At 43.5% G+C, this 17,953-nt stretch overlaps 1 protein-coding gene across 1 annotated transcript; it reads right to left on the bottom strand.

Annotated features, from left to right (window-relative positions):
* Positions 1-98: 98 nt before the first annotated feature.
* ZSCAN21 (zinc finger and SCAN domain containing 21) lies at positions 99-17,170 on the bottom strand. Its single transcript, XM_066274321.1, has 6 exons — positions 17,048-17,170; positions 11,027-11,170; positions 7,173-7,432; positions 3,349-3,826; positions 2,885-3,062; positions 99-1,640 (listed from the first exon to the last, which is right to left on the bottom strand). The coding sequence occupies exons 4-6, from the start codon at positions 3,739-3,741 to the stop codon at positions 883-885; spliced, it is 1,329 nt and encodes a 442-aa protein (XP_066130418.1). The 5' UTR covers positions 3,742-3,826; positions 7,173-7,432; positions 11,027-11,170; positions 17,048-17,170; the 3' UTR covers positions 99-882.
* Positions 17,171-17,953: the final 783 nt, after the last annotated feature.

The raw sequence follows: 17,953 nt of genomic DNA, 5'->3' as shown, positions 1-17,953 counted from the left end.
AACAGGAGGACCTACTGGCCAAGAGACTTTTATAAAGTAGAAATAAGTATCTTAAGAAATCAAAGAGACTGCACTCAGAAGGAAAAGACAGGATGGACTTAAGGTAATCAAATTGTGTATTATTGATCTCTGGAGTTTAGAAGAAGGAAGTTTCTCAGGGAGTCAGATTTTCAGACTTTGGCGAGACAGAATATACACAAACAATATGCACAAGAGACTGACAAAATGTTCCCAATGGAAAAAAATGTGTTCATCATGTACGGAAAAAATAGGGCACAAAGTAGACCAAGATGCAGCTACTCTATAGTCTACTGCACTTTCCTAATACACATACTCACAAGTACTAAATGTTCTATTTACCCCTAATCCAAATTTTTTAAAAGCTAAACCAGTAGGAATAAGTTTTTTTCTTTCTAAAATAGTGTTCATTAACAACATAGCATTATAATAACAGCCCTGAAGCATTTCGTTATAAATTTATTCTGAATCAGATTAGATTGTGTTCAAATGGCTCAATTCTTTACAAATCATAATTCTTGAAAGTATGTTAGAAGTTAAACAGTCGTAATGTTTTTTCATAATTATACTCGATACACATCATTTTAACTATACAAAAGGCAATGCCAGCATGGTTAATGGGACATGACACATGGTGAGGGATCCTGCCCCAGTTGAAAGGCGAGTAAGGAATCCACCACACCTTCCAGGGCCTTCCGCCCCACTGTTCTAATCCTCCTGCCTCTCTTGGTTTTGAGAAAAACAAAATCTACCACTGAAGTTTATATTACAATTACCTGGATTCTCCCTAGCATTCATGTTCTAAAGTTAAAAAACAAAAAATAACAACCACCAAAAAAACCACCAAGGGAGCATACTTGACAGTTAAAGCACTTCTCCCTCTCCAGTGTGGACTTGCTGATGTTTAGAAAGATTAGACTTACTACAGAAGGTTTTTCCACAATTACTGCACCAATAAGGCTTTTCCCCAGTATGGATTCTATGATGCTTATTAAAATTGGAGCTGTGGTTAAAGGCTTTTCCACACTCCTCACATTTATACGGCTTCTCTCCAGTGTGGAGTCTCTGATGAAAACTGAGACCTGCATGCTGACTAAAACTCTTCCCACATTCGTTACAATGATAAGGTTTCTCCCCAGTGTGTATTCGATAGTGTTGAATGAGGCTGCCTTTAACACTGAAAGCTTTCCCACAATCTTTACACTGATAGGGTGCCTCTTCAGTGTGCATCCGCTGATGTTTAAGGAGATCTGAGCTTTGACTGAAGGCTTTTCCACACTTGGTGCATACATAGGGCTTCTCCCCAGTGTGGGTTCTCCGGTGCTTAGTAAGATTTGAGCTATTACTAAAGGCTTTCCCACACTCTGCACATATGTAACACCTCTCTCCTGGGGCAGGTTTGGTGGGCATCAATTCTTTACCTTTCTTGGAACCTTTGTCTAGGACAGGGGTTTTTGTTCCTCTTTCCTTTTCACGGTTTACCCACTGCCTTTCTAACCTAGCCTCACATTTATTGACAATAACCATGGGAATAATATTCTTTTTGAATTCTTCTGCATGAGACTCTTCAGAACTTTTCAGCACATCTGCTAATTCCTCATTCTTGGTGTTCGATTTACAATCTGAAACAATAAATAAAATAAGGACATGTGAGTTGTTTCTTATTCTGAGAAGAAACAATTAGAGGACAAAGAGAATCATAAGGTGACACTGATGGGTTTTCAAGCATGACCAAATATTGCCCCATGAGGGTAACAATATCACAATGATACAAATAAGCCATCATCAAATCTAGTTTTTAATACCAGACTTTCACACAAGCTCCCTACCAGAAGCTATTATGGTATGAAGAGAAAATCCATATGCTCACAGAAGCTGTATAAAAGCAATGAAAGAGAATGTTCAGTCCATTTATAATCATTCTAGTCTCAGTTCCTATTAATTTGAATGAAAGCGCTTAACTCTCGCCAGGATTCAACTCTTATCATTTAATCTACATTGGCCATGTTTTACAATTCTTTAAATTATAAAGTAACACTGTTGAATTCAGCCGAAGCAGTACATCTTTTCAGAGCATTTCAGTCCATCTAACCGTCTACACGCATGGATAAGGGGAGTAAGAGAAGCTCCCTCTGAAAAATGGGCTCCCCTAGAGCAGGGCCACCCTCCATGGGTAAAGAAGCCCCAGTCGACAAAGGTACTTTCCTCTAACCCCTTTTCCTTGTCCCTTTGTCCCTGTTTCTACCTGTTGATTCCCTTCCTCTGCTGGCAGTAACCACTCGGGTGCTTCCAGGCTCACCCCTCACTGTCTGCTGCTGACTGGACTGCAGCAGTAGAAACTAAAGCCTCTTTCACTCTCCATGATGAACAATCACTAGGCTACTCATCCGGCTTCCCTTCAGGTTGCTGTGTGTGGGAAATGAACTTAAAAGTTAATGAACAATAAACTATGTGTGGGAATTAAGTGACTTAAAAGTTAACAATTTTCAATAGCCTAATGAGGCAGAAGTTAAAAAAGAATTTACCAGGGACCACTTCCGCATAATCCAAAGCTGATTATAACGGGTTCACTAAATCATTAACAAATAAACACCATCTCTTACTGGTTCAGTCAACCTGTCCACACCTCTGTAAACAGTCCCTTTATTAAACTCACTTCAACTGACCTTATTAGCGTGTGACATCAGTGCTAGGAGCCTGACTGGAATAACACACCTGAGGGAGGAGACAGGACCCTTCTGCCTCCACAGCCAAACCAGTCAAGTCAATCTAGCGGGTGGCCTCATGATCAGTAATTAGAATTAGTCTGTTTCTTCAACCATGAAGGCCTGGTGCACTGAGTGGAGGCCTAACAGATGGTTCCTACCTTGACTCTGTCTCAGGTCTGGAGTGAAATCCTGCTCTTCACCAGTCTCTTGGATGTACAGGGGGCCCCAAGATTCATACTTGGGACTTGTCTCCACAGAGCGTGGCTGTGTGCTGCTTGGGGATTCCTCTGCTGCTGTCTCCCAAACCTGCTTCTGTTCATTTGGAGGAGGTGAAACCTAAGACAATAGGAACGGTTGGGTTTGTGCACAGCTCACTTTAAGAACGAGACTGAAAGAAAACCTCAGGAGAGCTACGTAGAATCTCTGGGAAAGAGAAATAAAACACTCTCATTCAGTTCTCAAGGCTACAGCTAGTACAGAACAGTAGGGGAAAGGGAGGAAACATGGTCGAACTCAGTAGAAACTTCCATTTACCTATTCATATTGCATGGAAAAACCATTCCTGCCTGGAGTTAGACAGGCTCCCAATCTCAGAGGATACAGAAAGGTTCCCCTAGCCTACCTGTTGTCCTGGTTCATCCAGTTCTCGCTCCAGATCCTCCAGGAGAGTGACGGCCTCTTCGGCGCTCTCTGGGCAGTGCTCCTGCACCCAGGCCTGAAGCTCCCGCGGCAGGATGGTCAGGAACTGCTCCAGCACCAGCAGCTCCAGGATCTGCTCCTTGGTGTGGATCTCGGGCCTCAGCCACTCACAGCAGAGCACCCGGAGCTGGCTCAGGGCCTCCCGGGGGCCAAGTGTGTCATGGTACCCAAACTGCCTAAAGCGCTGGCGGAACATCTCCAGGCTAGGAAAGCACTTCTCTTTCCATTCCTCCTCAACTTTCACAACCACAGGCCCCACCTGCTCCTGTGGAGGCCGAGGGCCCAGACCTGTGGCCATGTCCAGCACTTTGGTCATCAGACGGACTCAGAAACAGCCTCACGAAGGATGGGGCTCTGTGTGGCAGGAATACTGATTCCTTTGGGTTTCTGGTTCTTTAGGGCTACAGGATCAACATAAGAAAATAGGGTTACCATAAGATAACCAAGATAAAAAAATATTATTTTATTTTGGTCGATACAGCCACACTTTCAGCACAAGAAAATGTGGCAATTATGGCCACCATCAAACCAGCATATAAAAAGTACTGTTTAAATCTCTGTGGAGCTAGCTCAGGATATCCTACTTTGATTTTACTTTCAAAAAAGCACACTGGATGTGAGGGCGATCTGGCTGCGACATCTGTCACCCCATTGATCGCCAGGGTTGATTCGGCTGATCTGGCTGGCTAGGCGGGTGTCGCCTTCCTCCCTCACCGCTCCATGTACGTCCCTCCCGAAGCTGCGCGCTCGGTCAAAGAGGACGACCTTCCCCGCTAGAGGAGAGGACCGTTCTTCGGTCAAGGGTATACGAGTAGCTGCGCTCCCCTGCTAGAACCTCCAAACAAGTCTCAAAAAAGCACACTGTGGCATAATTTAAAAAATTGTTTAAATTAACTTTTACTCTGAAAACTGTTTCAGAATCTTAGAACTTCTGAGATTTCAACAGGCTATTGCTGTCCAAATGCTTTCTGTCTAAACCTAAGAATTTTTGGTGTCAGCATTCAAAATTTACTAATCAAATGACTGGGCTAGTCAGCATAACTAGGAATCATGTTATAAGGTTACGATTAACCAGTAAGTTTTAAAATGTTCAGTATAATTACTGACGTAATTTTAGGCTTCACTTGGCCCATTCTATGTAGGGTGTACTCAAGTTTTTAAATGTCCTTTTACTTTTACAGAAAGGCAACTAGACTGATAGATGAGACTAATAGTAACTTACGATCTTAGAGAAGTATTTATTTTGATGACATATGTACTGCTGGTAAGAAATTGAGGGGAAAGCCTGACCAGGCGGTGGCGCAGTGGATAGAGCGTCAGACTGGGATGCAGAAGACCCAGGTTCGAGACCGCGAAGTCGCCAGCTTGAGCGCGGGCTCATCTGGTTTGAGCAAAGCTCACCAGCTTGGACCCAAGGTCACTGGCTCGAGCAAGGGGTTACTCGGTCTGCTGAAGACCTATGGTCAAGGCATATATGAGAAAGCAATCAATGAACAACTAAGGTGTTGCAATGCGCAACTAATGATTGATGCTTCTCATCTCTCCGTTCCTGTCTGGCCCTGTCTATCCCTCACTCTGACTCTCTCTCTGTCTCTGTAAAAAAAAAAAAAAAAAAAATTAAATTAAAATAAAAAAAAAGAAATTGAGGGGAAAAAAATGAAATCATAATAGATAAAACAAAAATGTTTGAAAGTATTTTTCCCTTTTAAATTTTAAGTATTCTAAATTTTTCAGTCAGTTGATACATTAGAATACTGAAAACATATGTAGTGATTACAATTACTTCTATACCAGAAATATCTGTAGTGATTACAATTACTTCTATTTTCTTCATTTACCAAAAAAAGTGAAATCCATTCATTGAGCATTTACTGACTATCTGCTGTGGGCTTGGAGCTAGGACTGCAGTGATAAGACAGATAACACCCTTATCCCCACAGAGCTCTCTAGTTAGTGGGGGAGAGAGAAAATAAACAAGCAACAGACAACAGACTCAGTCTATCATAAATGGGACTCATTAAGTATTTTCTCAAATAAACCTACATAAATTAGTGAATCTTACATGTTGTGACTGGCCTTCCTGAGCATGTTTTCAAACTTTAAGCAGCATTTTTCACAGGTGTTTCCAACCTGGATTTGGATAATCTAGAGCAGGAAAACTCTGCAGTCCCAGTAAAGAGCCAAAGAGATAAAAATCAGCCTAGTTACTTGTTACATGAAATTATACTGATAATAAAGGTAGAGACCATAGAAAAGATGCACAATGGCTTATACAGACTGAAGGTGAGAGACTAGGAATGGTAATCTTTCAAATCTAAGGCATTTAGAAACTTGACTACAGTAATTAAAATTTTTATTTATTAATTTTAGGGATAGAGGAAGGGAGAGGGGAAAGGAGGAGGGAAGGGAAAGGGGAAAAGAGAAAGGGAGGGAGGGAGAGGGAGACAGAAACAGAGATCTGTTGTTCCACTTAATTTTGTATTCCTTGGTTGATTCTTGTGTGCCCTGACCCGGGATCAAACCTGCAACCTTAGACTATCGGGCCGGGACAACAATCTACCTGGCTAGGGCTACCTGGCTAGGGCTTGAATGTGCTAATTCCTAACATGCATGTCAGTTTCTATGGCTCTGTCAAACCAAAAATTTGAAATATCAAGTCTCACCACCTCTATCCCCACAATATACATATAATCGCAATGAAGAAAAAAGGACCTAAAATTAATAGAAACATTTATGGAATACTGAATTCGGATTTTATTAAAAAAATTTATTTTTAATTTTTTCAAAATTTTTATTATGGGCATTACTGCTTTTATATCAGAAAATCAGAAAGTCTTTCAAGGGATCACGAGCAATCTATTGACAAAATAATTTTTAATACTAATGCCCACATTTCAGGGCCTTAAAATAAACCAAACAAGAAACTCAAAACCCAGGAAAACAAAAAAGCAGCAATCAATTCCAGCCCAGGCACAACCTGCTTCCAATAAATGTACAGTGATGTTATAGCTCTTATATGAGCTGTTTAGTGTCCACACATTTAGTGAATACATATTAAAAACATGTACTTTATATACACCTAATCCCCTTCATTTATTTTTGTTACCAATTTTTGTAATTTTAAAAAGTATGGGGTTCTAGTAATAGAACCTCAGAATGTAACCTTGCTTTTATGAAAAATTCAGTAATTTTCGCCTGACCTGTGGTAGCGCAGTGGATAAAGCGTCGACCTGGAAATGCTGAGGTCACCGGTTTGAAACCCTGGGCTTGCCTGGTCAAGGCACATATGGGAGTTGATGCTTCCAGCTCCTCCCCACCTTCTCTCTTTCTGTCTCTCTCTCCTCTCTATCTCTCTGTCTCTCTCTCTTCCTTTCTCTCTCCTCTCTAAAATGAATAAAATTAAAAATTAAAAAATTTTAAAAAAATTAAAAAAAAAAATTCAGTAATTTTTAGAATTCTATGAATGCCAGTACTTGGACTCCCATCCACTGTACCAATTCTGGCGCACTTCATAAGATGCCAACATGTGTTCTGACAGGGCGACCCAGAATCTGTGCCATCTACTACCAAATGCTGTCCCATTCAACCAGTACCCTGGTGGAGCTCCCAAGCTCACAATTACTTGAAAAATGAGCCAGGAGAGAAGCACTGGCATCTAGTCTCCTAAAATAAGGGCACTGGCACCAAGACTAAAATAACTAAAAGTAACAAATGTAGCAGTACTGGGAGCATTTCTTAGAAACTTACAAGCCGACCTCAGTGTCAAAGAACAAACTGGTTGTAAAATTTCCCACTCCAGCCAGAGGGGGGCACCCCAACAACAGGAAAGACACCGGAACCTATTTGTCCTGCTGAGCTTCTGGGATCCAGTCACAAAACTCAACTGAATACTAGGAGTTATACAGCACAGGCAGCATTAAACAGTGTCCTATATCACATTCAGGTGCATCTATTCTCAGAACTTGGGAGTCCATATCCACACATGCCACTGTATCACATGATTGCCTCTGCAAAACAAACACATAGATGCAATTAAAGAAGAAATGTTGGCCCCGGCTGGCTGGCTCAGTGGTAGAGCTTTGGCACAGCATGTGGATGTCTTGGGTTCAATTCCCATTCAGGTCATACAGGGGAATCAACCATCTGCTTCTCCACCCGTCACCCAGCTATGGCTCCATTAGAGCAAGATGATCCGGGGTGCAGAAGATGGCTCCATGTTCTCTGCCTCAGGCACAAAAATGGCTCTGGTTGCAATGGAGCAAGGGCCCCAGATGGGCAGAGCATCACCCCCTAGTGGGCTAGCTGGGTGGATCCAGTCAGGGTGCATACAGGGAGTCTGTTCCTCTGCCTCTTCTCCTCTCACATTAAAAAAAAAAAAAAAGTAGAAAAAGTTTGCCTTGGATGGATAGCATAATTGACTAGAGTGTCATCTGGACATGCAAAAACTGGGCCCTGGCCTTTGGCTCAGTGGTAGAGTGTCAGCCTGGCAAGTGGATGTCCCGGGTTTGATTCCCAGTCAGGAAACACAGGAGAAGCAACCATCTGCTTCTCCACCCCTCCCCCTTCTCTCTGTTTCTCTCTCTTTCCTCCCACAGCCGTGGCTCAACTGGTCTGGGTGCTGAGGATGTCTTTGTGAAGCCACCACCTCAGGTGCTAAAAAATAGTGTGGCTGTGAGCATGGCCGCAGATGGGGGTTGCCGGGTGGATCCCGGTGGGTGTGCATGCTATCTCCCCTCCTCTCACTTGGAAAAGGAAAATTAAAGAGAAAAAACAAAACCAGATATGTAAGCTTGTGGGTTCAATCACATACAGCAGGGGTCCCCAAACTTTTTACACAGGGGGCCAGTTCACTGTCCCTTAGACCATTGGAGAGCCAGACTATAAAAAAAATTATGAACAAATTCCTATGCACACTGCACATGTCTTATTTTAAAGTAAAAACCAAAACGGGAACAAATACAATATTTAAAATAAAGAACAAGTAAATTTAAATCAACAAACTGACCAGTATTTCAATGGGAACTATGCTCCTCTCACTGACCACCAATGAAGAGGTGCCCCTTTCGGAAGTGCGACGGGGGCTGGATAAATGGCCTCAGTGGGCCGCATGCGGCCCGCGGGCCGCAGTTTGGGGACCCCTGACATACAGGAACAGATCAATGTTTCTGTCTCTCACCCTTCCTCTCTCTTAAATCAATCAATAATTTATTTTTTAAGCGAGAGAAAGAGAGAGCGAGCGAGCATGAGAGGGATACACAGGGACAGACAAGAAGGGAGAGAGATAAGAAACATCAACTTTTCGTTGTAGTAAAGTTGTTCATTGACTGCTTTCTCATATGTGAAACAGTCAATGACTGCCATCCCAGTCCCTCACCTCTACCTCGAGTATTGCAATTTTCCTTTTCCAAGTGAGAGGAGGGGAGATAGCATGCACACCAACCGGGATCCACCCGGCAACCCCCTTTTTTTAATATATACATATATATTCATTTTAGAGATGGGGGCTGGGGAGAGAAAAGGGGGAGGAGCAGAAAGCATCAACTCCCATATGTGCCTTGACCAAGCAAGCCCAGAGTTTCGAACCAGTGACCTCAGAGTTCCCGGTTGATGCTTTATCCATTGTGCCATCATAAGTCAGGGGCAATGGCTTCTTAATAGCTTCCACCTTTGCCCCTTCAGTCCAATCTCAATATATATAGTATTTGTATGGTGGTAAGCCTTGAAAAGGGGGCTTCAACTGACCAAGTGATCCCTTGCTCAAGCAAGCGACCACGGGGTCACATTTATGATCCAAGCTCAAGCTGGTGCACCTGCCCTCCCAAGCTGGTGAGCGTGAACTCAAGCCGACGACCTCAGGTTTCAAACCTGGGTCCTCAGCATCCCAGGCCGACGCTCTATCCACTGTGCAACCGCCTGGTCAGGCTAAATAAATTTTTAAAGAATTTCCCTAGAACAGTGTCTGCCTGGCCGCTGGATGGGCTAACTCACTAGCTAAGTGATTTATTTGAGTGCACCAGTTCTGTAGTGCCCACAATTCAAATTCATGTCTCAGCAATACCACAAATGAACAGCAAGCTGGCACATGGCCCCCCTCTTCCTTACTGCATTCATTCTCCTCAGACATCTCCTCCAGCCAGGTGACTTTAATTTCCAACCTATACCCCCACAATGTTCTGTTTATCTCCAGCCTGGACCTCTCCTTTGAAGTCCAGACTTATACAACCAACTACACACTTGAAATTTCCACCAGCTTGTCCAATGGCATCTCAAACTTAACATGTCCAAAAACTGCTTCCCACCTTTCTTCCAAAAGCTGCTTATCTCAGTTAATGGCAACTCTACTATTTTGTTTTTAGACCCAAAAACGTGGGTCATCCCTGATTCCTGTCTCTCTACATACAATTCATAAGCAAATCTTGTTAGTGCTACATCCAAGAGATCCAGAGTTCAACTACTTCTCACCGCCTTCAACACTGCCATCCCAGTCCCTCACCTCTACCTCGAGTATTGCAATGGCCTCTTTTTTTAATATATACATATATATTCATTTTAGAGATGGGGGCTGGGGAGAGAAAAGGGGGAGGAGCAGAAAGCATCAACTCCCATATGTGCCTTGACCAAGCAAGCCCAGAGTTTCGAACCAGTGACCTCAGAGTTCCCGGTTGATGCTTTATCCATTGTGCCATCATAAGTCAGGGGCAATGGCTTCTTAATAGCTTCCACCTTTGCCCCTTCAGTCCAATCTCAACACAACAGTCAGAGAGATCCAGTTAAAATACAAATCAGATCCTATCATTCCTCTGCTCACATCTCTCATGGTGTTGTGTGGGATACAGAGTAAAAGCCAAAGTCATCGTAATGGCTAACAAGGCCTCACAAAATCTACTGCCTCTGATCTCATCTTGTACTTCTCTCTCTCTGTTCATCCTACCCCAGCCTCTCTGTTCCCTGGAAGTGTGAGAAACACTTCCTCCTTAGAGCCTTGGTCCATACTGCTCCCTTTACCACTTCCTAAAGATCGTGCATGCCAGGCTCCCTCACGTCCGCCAGGTCTGCACTCAGGTGTCACCTTCCGGCTGAGGCACTCCTGACCACGTTTTTCAACCAGCACACTACCCTCCCTCATCCCCAAACTCCTTATGCTCAGGCTCTTTTCTCCACATCACTTACCACCATACAAATACTATATATTTTACCTTAAAAAAAAAACCAAGTGTCTCCTTCCTTTTTTTGAATTAAAAATTCTTTTTAATTTATTAATTTTAGTGAGAAAGAGAGGGAGGGAGTGTGAGAGACAGAGAGAGAGAGAGAGAGAGAGAGAAAGAGAGAGAGACAGGTACATCGATCTGTTCTGTATGTGCCCTGGCTGGGGATCAAACGGGCAACCTCAACGCTTCAGGAGGATGCTCTAACCCAGTGGTCCCCAACCTTTTTTAGGCCACGGACCGGTTTAATGTCAGAAAATATTTTCATGGACAGGCCTTTAGGGTGGGATGGCTAAATGTATCACGTGACCAAGACAAGCGTCAAGAGTGAGTCTTAGACGAATGTAACAGAGGGAATCTGGTCATTTTTTTAAAAATAAAACATCGTTGCCTGACCTGTGGTGGCGCAGTGGGATAAAACGTCGACCTGGAACACTGAGGTTGCCGGTTCGAAACCTTAGGCTTGCCTGGTCAAGGCACATATGGAAGTTGATGCTTCCTGCTCCTCCCCTTCTCTCTTTCTCTCTCACTCGTCTCTCTCTAAAAATCAATAAATAAAATATTAAAAAATACCCCAACAATAAATAAATAAAACATCGCTCAGACTTAAATATAAATAAAACAGAAATAATGTAAGCTATTTATTCTTTCTCTGTGGACTGGTACCAAATGGCCCACGGACCAGTACCGGTCCGCGGCCCGGGTGTTGGGGACCACTGTATCACATGACGGACACAAGCATCAAGAGTATGTCTTAGACGGATGTAACAGAGGGAATCTGGTCATTTCTTAAAATAAAACATCATTCAGACTTATATATAAATACAACGGGAATAATGTAAGTTATTAATCTTTCTCCACGGACCGGTACCAAATGGCCCACGGAATGGTACTGGTCCGTGGCCCGGAGTTGGGGACCACTGCTCTAACCAACTGAGCTATCTGGCCAGGGCTGTCTCCTTCCTTGAACAGCAACTCTTGAGTATACCTCATACTATGCAGGTACTCAAATATCTGTGGAAAGAATGTCATACATGGATCATTGGGGCTACTTTTAAAAAATAAATATTGTAAAATTGGGTTTGAAAAATATCAATATAGGCCCTGGCCGGTTGGCTCAGTGGTAGAGCGTCGGCCTGGCGTGCAGAAGTCCCAGGTTCAATTCCCGGCCAGGGCACACAGGAGAAGCGCCCATCTGCTTCTCCACACCTCCCCCTCTCCTTCCTCTCTGTCTCTCTTCCCCTCCTGCAGCGAGGCTCCATTGGAGCAAAGATGGCCCGGGCGCTGGGGATGGCTCCTTGGCCTCTGCCCCAGGCGCTAGAATGGCTCTGGTTGCGACAGAGCGACGCCCGGGATGGGCAGAGCATCGCCCCCTGGTGGGCAGAGCGCGCCCCCCCCCCCCGGGGGCGTGCCTGGTGGATCCGGTCGGGTACATGCAGGAGTCTGTCTGACTGTCTATCCCCATTTCCAGCTTCAGAAAAATACAAAAAAAAAAACCCCAAAAAACTCAAGATGGATTCATGCCAAGAGAAATACCAATAAAGAAAAATATCAATATAAATTTAAATTTAAAAATATGGCAGTATAAACTCATGTTTAGTGTAATACAGACAGAGGTTAATACAGAATTAGATAAGTGTGTGTTACTATACAGACATTTATTTCCTAGCTCTGCCTGCTGTGAAGGTCCAGAAACAATGACATCCTAGTAGCAATCAGCACACCCAGTGCCCAGATGCTGGTTTTGAAATATCATTCTCCCATAAAGTGAACTAGAGATGAAGAAATGGCTGACTCTATTTTGGGGAATATACAAGATGAGCCTGGAGCATCTTGTAATGCCAGAAAGTATTAAAAACAAACAAAGAAAAACTCTGAGGCAGGTCAAAGGGACACAGAAACCAATACATACATGCTCCTAATAGTAACAGCTGAAACAAGTTGAGTAATAAAATAAATAATGTAGTACTGGTTTATAACCTTAAGTGTAAAATAAATATCTGTAATAAGTCCATACTGATGTGAATAAAGGTGAGTGAATAAGTAGGGGAGAAAGACAAATTTCCTGTACAGAATTATTCCAACTAATTGATGTAGATACTCCCACTAATTGATGTAGATACTTCCTTCAAGAAGGTGGAGCTTGCCTGACCAGGCAGTGGCACAGTGGATAGAGCGTCGGACTGGGATGCAGAAGACCCAGGTTCGAGATCCCGAGGTCGCCAGCTTGAGTGCGAGCTCATCTGGCTTGAGCAAAGAAAGCTCACCAGCTTGGACCTAAGGTCGTTGGCTTGAGCAAGGGGTCACTCGGTCTGCTGAAGGCCCGCAGTCAAGGCACATATGAGAAAGCAATCAATGAACAACTAAAGTCTTGCAATGAGAAACTGATAATTGATACTTCTCATCTCTCTCCATTCCTGTCTGTCTGTCCCTATCTATCCCTCTGTCTGACTCTCTCTCTCTCTGTCCCTGTAAAAAAAAAAAAAAGGTGGAGCTTAACCCAGGGGTCCCCAAACTTTTTACACAGGGGGCCAGTTCACTGTCCCTCAGACCGTTGGAGGGCTGCCACATACAGTGCTCCTCTCACTGACCACCAATGAAAGAGGTGCCCCTTCCAGAAGTGTGGCAGGGGGCCAGATAAATGGCCTCAGGGGCTGCATGTGGCCCGCGGGCCGTAGTTTGGGGATGCCTGGTACACTTACTGACTTGCTTCCAAAGAGAGAATAGAAAGGGTTTGGGTGAAAGTAACTACAGTGGAGAAACCTGACAAACATTATCTTAGACAGTTGATCAAAATTAAAATTATCATAGTCTACACTCACACACACACACACATACACATACACACACACGAATACTACTCTGCCATTAAAAGATGAAATACAGCCATCTGGGACAACATGGACAGATCTTGTGGATATTATGGTAAGTGAAATAAGTCAGCCAGAAAGAACAAGAACTGTATGACTTCACTCACATGTGTAATATAAAACAAAAAAAGTAACAAGCAACCAAACCAAACAAAACAATAAACTACAACTCATCCAGACATCATAATGGTAGTACCAGAAAAGGAAGGACAAAATTGGTAAAGGAGGTCAAACTATATGGTAATGAATGGAAACTTCTGGCATGGGGATTATGAAATAGACTGTACAGATAGCAAGCTATAACGTTGTATACCTGAAATTTATATATTACTGAACAGTGCTACCTAAATAAAAACAAATATTTTTTTTTTGTTTTTTGTGGGGTTTTTTTTGCATTTTTCTGAAGCTGGAAACGGGGAGAGACAGTCAGACAGACTCCCGCATGCACCCGACCGGGATCCACCTGGCACGCCCACCAGGGGCGACACTCTGCCCACCAGGGGGCGATGCTCTGCCCCGCACTCCAGCACCTGGGGCAGAGGCCAAGGAGCCATCCCCAGCGCCTGGGCCATCTTTGCTCCAATGGAGCCTTGGCTGCGGGAGGGGAAGAGAGAGACAGAGAGGAAGGAGGGGGGGGGGGTGGAGAAGCAAATGGGCGCTTCTCCTATGTGCTCTGGCCGGGAATCGAACCCGGGTCCCCAGCACGCCAGGCCGACACTCTACCGCTGAGCCAACCGGCCAGGGCAAAACAAATAATTTTTTTAAAGATTAATATTATCAGTGATAAATCATGTGCCTTGATATGAGATGAGTAGTTCGCGGTCTTCCTCCTCAAAACCCACAATCCCAGTCTAATCATGAGAAAAACATCAGACAAACACAAACTGAGGGACAGTGTACAAAAATAACTGACTAGTAGTCCTCAAAACTGCAAAGTTCATCAAAAACAGGAAAGACTTAGAGACTGTCACTGACTAAAGGACACTAGTAGACATGAAAATTAATGTAATGTGGTCTCCTAGATGAGATCCTGGAGCAGAAAAGGACATTAGGAAAAACTAGTAAAATCTGAATAAACTGTGGAGCTTAGTGAATTGTAATGTGCCAATGCTGGTTCCCCAGTTGCAAGAAATGCACACAGTAATATGAGATGTTAACAAGGGAAACAAGGTGAGAGGTAGATGGGGACTCAGTGTATTATCTTTGAGTTTTTCTACAAACCTAAAACTATTCTGAAGCTATTTAAATAAAAAATATCGGGTACTAGAGCAAACAAGTGGCTTTAGTAAATGCTGTTCTATTATAAAGGGGTGGTAAAGAGAAATATGGCTGTTAACTTCCATACTTATGATGCTGAAGCAGATCATTCTCAGAGTTTACTTTTTAAGATTTTTTTTTTAAAGGTAACTGCTTTGTCTGTAGGAACAACAATAGTTAATTTCTGACTCTTCCAATAACTATCAAATATTGCCCTAATGAAAAAGTTTTCCAGCCTGAGGTGGTGCAGAGGGTAAAGCAATGACCTGGAATGCTGGGATCGCTGGTTCAAATTCCCAGGCTTATTCAGTCAAGGCACATACGAGAAGCAACTACTACTAGGAATTGATGCTTTCAGCTCCTCCCTGCACCCCCTCCTCTAAAAATCAATAAATGAAGTCTTTAAAAAACATTTCTAGCAGATCTATTTCAAACATAATATAAAGCCTATTTTTAATTTTATCAAATACTTTTAGCTTTGAACTAGTTGGCAAAATTACAAAATTCCTTCATCTTCTGAAATCACATAGTTCATTTTCCAGTTTGGCAATTCTATCTCCACAGGCTCAAAGGCTATCTGCATAGGTTTAAAACACACATCTGCTCGTATCACCCTACTGTTTAAAATTACTTAACTTTCTTGCATGACAAGCAAATCCCAATCTGACCTCTGCTACCCCTTTCAACCATCACTCCCTTCTCATTTCCTATGCTCACTCAATTCCCAATTATTTTTTGTTTTGAGCGAGCAAGCAAGACAAGAAGGGAGAGAGATGAGAAGCATTAACTTGGAGTTGCGTTACTTTAGTTGTTCATTGATTGCTTCTCATATGTGCCTTGACCAGGTGGCTCCAGTCAAGCCAGTGACCCCCTGCTCAAGCCAGCAACCTGTCAATGCCCAATTCTTATAGCAGGCTTCTATTTATCTTTAAAGTCTCAGTTCAGCACTTAGTTCATGAAAAGATGCTCAACCTTAGTTACAATAAAAGAAATGCTCCCACCTCTCACACTGGCAAATATTAAAAAACAAATCTGATAATGCTCAGCCTTTGTTTGTTTTCCACGGACAAAAGCCAGTAAGTTCACATTTGGTCAATCTAAGTCTACTGAAACGTTCACATAGGGGTGCCCTCCAGATCTTGCTTCTGAATTTTTCTTAGTAAGTGCTCATCAAATCAAGAAGCATATGGACAGAAAATGGAGGCTTCATTACTGACTCAAACTGTCTTCAACCATAGAGAATTACTTTTTAAAGGCTATATAGAATGTTAAGCTAAAGAGATCCATCAAGCAAAAATCCGTCTACTATAAGCAGAAGGCTTTTGTTCTGTTCCAAGACCCTCCCACTCTTTTATGTCAGTTTCCCAAAGCACGTATTTCCTTATTAAAGTGCCCTAAATCCATTCTGGAACAAGATGAGGCATAAATAAATCAAACTATCATAGATCCTAATAATTTAATATCAAAACGTCTTTAACGCACTAAAAACCTGTACCCGAAAACTCCCATGCGGACAAATTTGAACATCTTAAGAGGCACAGAATTAGAACTATTAGTTCTAATTGTTAATGAGCTTTTCTTTTCACCGAACCAAACTGTGCATATTTTTAACCTAATATTTTCACAGATCCTAGTTCAGTCCTAGACCAACACTTCGTTACAAAGACTGAAAACAATCGTCTTGCCTCTTAACCCTTTTCTTATCCATATGTATTTGTTTCAACCGGTCCTTAGTGGGTTTCCAAGTACCTCACCCACCAGATCACCTTTCTTATGACGAACTGTATAACAAATGGTCCTTTAATACCGTGTTTCCCACATCCATGTTATTTGTATGCTTTCTAACCTGAACAAAGGCCAATGGAACTATTCACTCCCCTGGATCAGACATTACCCAAAGCTTCTAAAGCGGTTTGGTTTCACAGAGGAGGTTTCCAACTCCCTCGGGCGTGTTTCATCAACCAGCCCTGAGTTTAGACCTCCCACTGAGAGCCAGGGGAAAAGAGAAGGCAGCCCCTGCTCCGCTCAGGAAGCGCTCACAAAACTGCTCTGAAACTGCGAAACAGTTTCATTTGTTCAAGCTCCGGGAGGAGGAAAAGGCTTTCCAAGGAGCAAGCGCCTTTGGGGCTGGGCAGGGATATGGCTCTTGCCCACAGCCCTTCCAGGACCGGTCTGGGGGGTGGGGGGTCCTGGGAGGCCACAACTGTACACCCATTCCTCCCTCTCCGAATCCTTTCGACCTAGGCTCCCGCTTCCGCCCGCCTAGCTAACCAGGCACCAGGAGGCTCACCATGAATCAGAGGTGCTCTTAGCGCTGGAACACCTAGACGCGCAGAACGGGAGGCGCAGCCGGAAGTGCGTCATACCCCGCCCGCGGACTGTTGTGCGCGGCCGCAGAGACCTTTTAGGAATTCTGGATATCTCTGCGTCTCGGTGTCTCGGATACCTGGGAAATTGAGGCGCCTCCGCAGGAAAATGGAGTCGCCCTCTACTTGAACCCGCAGTGTTCTTGTCTCCCCGCCCTCTTTAATGTTTTACTAAGAAAGGTCCGACCTGAAGGCGGCGGCGTCTTTGGCCTGAAATGAGCAATCCGGAGGTATGAGTTAACACCATGCTCTTCGACCCCCCCCAAATCTAGAAAATTTGTTCTTATCTTGGGTAGAAACAAGGGGAGCATGAAGGACAGATCAGTCCCAGTTTTCAAATATGTTAAGTGCTGTCATTTGAAAAAGTATGTGTTACGGAACCCCAGACAACCAACGAAGGGAACTGAGAGAAAAGTTCAGTGCAAGGAAGTGTTGTAAGGTACCAGAAGGTACAGAATTAATATGAATAATTTAGGAAGCTTAAAGAACACTTTATTAATTTGGGCTAGGCATGTAAGGAGATCTTGTAAACATGATTCTTTGTGCTTGTGTGATCTACACAAAAAACAGGATGGCAGGTAACATTGTATTGTAAATGAAGAAATTCCTTCCCCCACACCTCTGAGGAGGCAGGTAGATAGCTAGCCATGTAGGAGAGGAGAGAGAGATTAAGTTAAACCAGGGGTCCCCAAACTTTTTACACAGGGGGCCAGTTCACTGTCCACCAATGAAAGAGGTACCCTTCCAGAAGTGCGGCAGGGGGCGGATAAATGGCCTCAGGGGGCCGCATGTGGCCCACGGGGCCATAGTTTGGGGACCCCTGAGTTAAA

This window comes from Saccopteryx bilineata, chromosome 4 (genome assembly GCF_036850765.1).
Source record: "Saccopteryx bilineata isolate mSacBil1 chromosome 4, mSacBil1_pri_phased_curated, whole genome shotgun sequence".
NCBI lineage: Eukaryota > Metazoa > Chordata > Mammalia > Chiroptera > Emballonuridae > Saccopteryx > Saccopteryx bilineata.
Note: the sequence above shows the minus strand (reverse complement) of the source record. Positions and strands in the feature narration are given on the sequence as shown.